Here is a 5,513-nt window from a genome sequence, read left to right on the forward strand (position 1 = left end):
TCTAGGGTGCAGGTTAAAACATACATAAACCACATAGAGGAGGGTAGGGAAAAATAAAATAAGACTGAAATCAGAGAGGGAGACAAACCATAAGAAACTCTTAACTCTAGAGAACAAATTGAAGGTTGCTGGTGGGGAGGTGGAGGGGAGGAAGGGATGACTAACTGGGTTATGGGCATTGGGAAGGGCACTTCACGTAATGAGCACTGGGTGTTGTGTGTAGGGGGTGAATCACTAAACTCTACCTCTGAAACTAATTTTAAAAACATACATAAACCAACACTACCTTTTTTTAAAAACAGATTTTATTTATTTGACAGAGAGAGAGAAATCACAAGTAGGCAGAGAGGCAGGCAGAGAAAGAGGGGGAAGCAGAGTTCCCTGCTGAGCAGAGAGCCCCATGTGGGGCTAGATTCCAGAACCCCCAGACCATGACCCAAGCGGAAGGCAGAGGCTTAACTCACTGAGGCACCCAGGCGCCCCAACACTACCTTTTTTAATGCAATTTACATTTTCAAGAATATATATATGCCAATTGATAAAGGGAAAGCAGGAGCATAATAGGCTGTGGGGGATCTGTGAAGAAAGAGATAAATAAAGTAAAATAAAAAAGTTCTCATACGTGCTGATGGTGGGAGTGATATAAACAGATGACCACGGCTGGCTCCGTTTTCTACACCTGAGGTCCAAAACTGATCCATTAAATTTAATATTTAGTTTTAATTTACTTTAAAGAATGGTTCAATAATTATTAATACATAATTGTAAATAATGTAATTCAATTATTGTAATTTTAATGCAATCTAAATATTCCATACTGAATTTACCATACCAAAACTAGTCCATGAAACTTACTATACCATAATTCTGTCCTCCTAATTAGACAATTTTTTATTTTTTAATTTCCCCAGAACCTCAAAAAAAAAAAAAAAAAATAGGTCCAGGTAACCTCCGGAGCCCCACCTCCCCCAGTCCCAGCCCCTGTTCATGGCGATGTCTGCACTCGAACCCTCTCCTTCCGCCACCCCGGCTCCACGGAAGGGAAAGGGACTTCAGGCTTTCGAGGCTAGGTAGGAACCCCTCACGACCCTCCAGCCTCAGAAAGCTTTGCTACCGGTGCGGGAGGCGGAAGGTGAGCACGTTTTGGCGGGGCGGGGTCTTACCCCAGAGCCGCCTCCGCGGGGGAGGAGCCTCCTTGATTGGGCCTCGCCCACTCGGGGGCGGGCTCTCTGGCCGGTCCAGGTCTCTGCGAGAGGAGGGCACCCACCCTTCCCGGTTCCCCCCTCTCCCCCGCCCATTCCCGTCCGCTACTGACCCGGCTTGATCCAGCTCAGCCCCGGGGTGTTTGCAGCAGCTCTTTCCCTAAGTCCAGCCATCTGTTACCTGCCTTGCTTCCTGGGGAGAGAGAGTCCTCCTCCCGCTGCCCTGGAGATCCCGCGAGTGTGCCCCCAGGAGCCTGGGGGGAGCTGCTGCGGGCCCTGGCAATGACCGCCTCCTAGGGAGCCTCCACACCTGGGTAAGGTCCCGTGGGAAAGAGAAGACCGCCCCTCTCCTTGACTCTCACTGGGATCTTCACAGCGAACCACTTCTGCCCTCTTAGGGCTCCTGCCCACAGTTTGTCTTCTCTTAAGTTGGGTGGGGTGCTGGGACCCTTCCCTGGCGTACAGGGAGACACTGTTCCCCTCCGTTCTATTTTACAGGTGCCAGCTGCGTGAGGCTGAGGAACGGGCGTTCTTGCCCCCCACCCCCACCCCCGCCCCAGCTGGAAGAGGAAGAGCCGGGGTGCCCAGGGGTGGGCTGGGCATGTCTGAGTCTTCATCCTGCCCCACCGGCCAGGAGACCCCTGCCCCAGGCTGTAGGCTGGGGGCCTTGTACTGGGGCTGTGTCCGCAATGACCCTGTCCAGCTTCAAGCCACGTTGGACGGTGGAGTCTCCCCAGAAGAGGCCACCCAGGTGGATGGCAACGGGAGGGTGAGCTACCTCAGGTGTTTCCCAGTGCAGGTAGAGCAACCCTATGTCCTCGCTACAGGACATTCATCCAGTGCCTGGATCCATGGGAGGAAGGGAGGGGTCGAGGGTAGGTCTAAACAGAGGCTAGACGTCTCTGGGATGGATGTGGGTTTAGAGGGCACAGGGGCCCCAAGGAGATCCTGGAAAAAAGCGCAGGGGCTGAGCTGCTCCTCCCCCAGACAGGTCTCATGGTTGCCTGCTATCGAGGCTTCGAGAGTGTTGTGGCTCTGCTCAGCCGCTGCCCTTTCCTCGATGTGAACCAGCAGGATAAAGAAGGGGACACTGCCCTCATGCTGGCTGCCCAAGCAGGTGAGAGACTGTTAACCTTACTGTCCACCAGTTTCCCCCACTTCAGACAGGGTCACAATCCCATACTTTTTGTATTATGTTCTTCCACCGCAGAGACTGTTGTGTTTGGTGGAGGGTGAGTTTGGGGCTTCATCACCCTCTTTGGGGGAGAGCTAAGCTCTGTCCTTGGTGCTCTGCAGGCCATGTGCCTCTGGTGAGTCTTCTGCTCAACTATTACCCGGGCCTGGACCTGGAGCGCCGAGACCAGCGGGGGCTAACAGCACTGATGAAGGCCGCTGTGCGGAACCGTTCGGAATGCGTGGCTGCCCTCCTCATGGCAGGTGCATGGGGCCTGGACCGGGATTTATGACCACCAGTCCCTCCCCAAGCCTTCCAGCCTGACGCTTAGTCGGCTGTGTAGTTACAGAGAGAAGAGAGGTGGACACGGAGGATCAATCTAAGCCGACTTCCTGGAGGAGGGGAGTGTGCTTGAGTTTTTCAGAATCAACGAAGTCCAGCTATTGATGTCTCTGTTTACACTGTGAATATTGGTCTCAGAAAAGAAAGCTTGGGAGGAAAACCTAGACCAGCTAGAAAAACCAAAAATGCTGATATCTGGAACCAGACTCTTGGGTTCTAGTCTTGGCTCAGCCACTAGCCGAGTGACCCTGGGCAGATGCCTTCTCTCTCCGGGACTTACCAGTATAATGAGGGTGTTGGTTTTCTCTGGGATGACTTCCGTCTCTGACAAGCCAGGATTTCAGGGACACGATGATACGTAGTTGAGGCATGTGGCCGAGTGGAGTTGTTCTGGGATAAAGTTCACACTGCTCATGAAGTCTTGGGCCTCCACTATTTTTTCAGGTGGGGTTACCATCTGTTGGTCACCCTGGGGACCCCTGGCCTCCAACTCTTCCTTTCCCTATCCCATCTGACTGTGTTTGGGGTGAGAAGGGAGAAAACTCTGCAACCTCCTTTTACCCCAAAATGACTGCTATCCCCCCAACCCAGATTAGAGGGGTGTGGTGATGAGAAGAATGAGGAGTGGGGGTCCACAGGACCCCCCCTTCATTTGCCCAGCATGTGCCACTCAGGCATCCCCTGTCCTGGGCGACCTGCCCACCATCTGTTCCTTGGCTCCTTATTCTGCTCTAGGTTTGCAGGCCCCTCCACCACATCTCTCTGAAGTTTTTTTTACTCTCTGGACTTTACTGTTTTCTTCTTTAGTCTTTTTTTTTTTTTTTTTTTAAGGATTTTATTTATTTATTTCGGGGAGAAAGAGAGCACAAGCAAGAAGAGTGGCAGGGAGGGAGAAGCAGGCTCTCACTGAGCAAGGAGCCCCATACGGGACTCGATCCTAAGACTCTGGTATCATGACCTGAGCCGAAGGCAGAGGCTTAACTGACTTAGCTGCCCAGGCGCCCCTTCTTCTTTAGTCTTAAACAGGAGATTGGGCTCTGGGGCTGATACTGTCCTGAGGCTGTAGCTGCTCACAGCTCCCAGATTCCAGCTGCAGCAGGAGGGGCCTCTGTGGTTTGTAATCCTCCCCAAAATCAGTCCTGCTGCTAAAGAATTCGCCCTTCTGCAAGTCGCCAGTCCTTGTCCCATCCCATGTCACTCCTATGCCCCCTCCCAGGTGCTGACCTGACAGCGGTGGATCCTCTTCGGGGCAAGACGGCCCTAGAGTGGGCACTGCTGACCGACAGCTTCGACACTGTGCAGAGGATCCGGGCGCTGCTGCGGCGCCCCCAAATAGAGCAGCTGAGCCAGCATTACCAGCCCGAGTGGCCAGCCTTGCCTGGGCTTGTGGCTCAGGCCCAGGCCCAGGCCCAGGCTACCCCATCTCTCCTAGAGCGACTGCAGGCCACTTTGAGCCTCCCCTTTGCCCAGTCTCCTCAGGAGGGGGGTGTCCTGGACCACCTCGTGACCATCACGACCAGCCTGGCCAGTCCTTTCCTCACCACGGCCTGCCACACCCTGTGCCCTGACCAGCCACCAGCACTGGGCACCCGAAGCAAGTCTGTGCCAGAGCTGCTAGGCACTGCCCCACCCCCTCCCCCAGCCCCCCAGCCCCCCCAGGTAGTCCCTGGCTCCCGGGTCCTCATCCCCTACCAGAGCCGTCAGGGTGTGCTGAGTATGTGCCCTCAGTGGCTACAGCCCAGGGACAGTAGCAGCCCCAGGCCCCCAACCCCCAAGATCCAACTCTCCAAGGCACCCTCATCTTCCACACAGTATAAGCCAGAGCCCAGGCGCAGAGATAATCAAAGCCTAGCCCTTCCTGTCTGGAGATACCAGGAGCTCAGGATGGAGAGGAAGAGGAGGGAGGAGGAGGAGGGTAGGTGAGCACAGAATTAGAGGAAGATGGATGAGGCCAGGCTGAGAGCAGGTGATCAGGTCCCTCCCTAAGGCTCCTTCACCCTCTAGAGCCCTTTCTGCTTTCCCATTGCTCTCTGTACAAATGCTTCTACGCTCTCCTTGAGAGGTTATTCATATGGCATTGTTTGCAATCATCAGAGTGAAAACAACCTAAGTGTCCATCAACTTAGCAAGGCAACTAGCTAAGTTCCTTATGGGTGTGATCATAGTACATCCATAGGATGTATTCTGTACAGTGGTAAAACAAGGTTAAGGAAGCTTTGTATGTTCTGATATGAAACTGTCTTCGAGATGTATTAAGCGTAAATAATCAAGGGGTGAAACAGCGTGAATGGCGTGCTACTGTTTGTCAAGGGAAAATGTGCACCGAGATAAACTTGATCCTGGTTTATGTTATACGAACGTATACTGAGTACCAGGGTGTATTTAACTATGTAGTGAATGAAGGAATGAAGGAGGGAAAGGAAAAACCATTACCTGACAGTGGAGAGAAAAATGCCTGAATAAGATTGGAAAGGCAGGTACAAAAAAGTTTAATTCCTACTTAGCAATAAAACCATCACTGTTTTGTTCTGCCAGAGAAAAATAGTTTGCTATTTATCAGTCTTCAACAGCTTAACCTCTTAACTTTATGTAAGGTCTGGGCCCTAATAAAGAGTAAATAGTATGTCAGACAAAATTACTTCCCCTTGATGACCCATAGGTGGGGTTATTAGCCAGTGATCTAAAATTGCTTGAAAAGGCACTTAGTAATTTTTTGTGTGTCTTATTTATAGTTTTTTTTCTCACTTTTTTTTTAAAGATTCTATTTTTAAAGTAATCGCCACACCCAAGGTGGG

At 51.9% G+C, this 5,513-nt stretch overlaps 1 protein-coding gene across 1 annotated transcript; it reads left to right on the forward strand.

Moving 5' to 3' along the window:
- The first annotated feature begins 1,943 nt into the window (after positions 1–1,943).
- On the forward strand, positions 1,944–4,653 carry LOC111157751 (ankyrin repeat domain 33). The gene is given in 4 exon segments (XM_022519385.1): positions 1,944–2,001; positions 2,190–2,319; positions 2,499–2,639; positions 3,935–4,653. Coding segments are annotated over 3 exon segments (981 nt in total). The 5' UTR covers positions 1,944–2,001; positions 2,190–2,198.
- The last annotated feature ends 860 nt before the right edge of the window (positions 4,654–5,513 follow it).

The sequence above is a fragment of the Enhydra lutris genome, unplaced genomic scaffold (assembly GCF_002288905.1).
Source record: "Enhydra lutris kenyoni isolate GAN:26980312 unplaced genomic scaffold, ASM228890v2 scaffoldscaffold56, whole genome shotgun sequence".
In the NCBI taxonomy this organism is placed as follows: domain Eukaryota; kingdom Metazoa; phylum Chordata; class Mammalia; order Carnivora; family Mustelidae; genus Enhydra; species Enhydra lutris.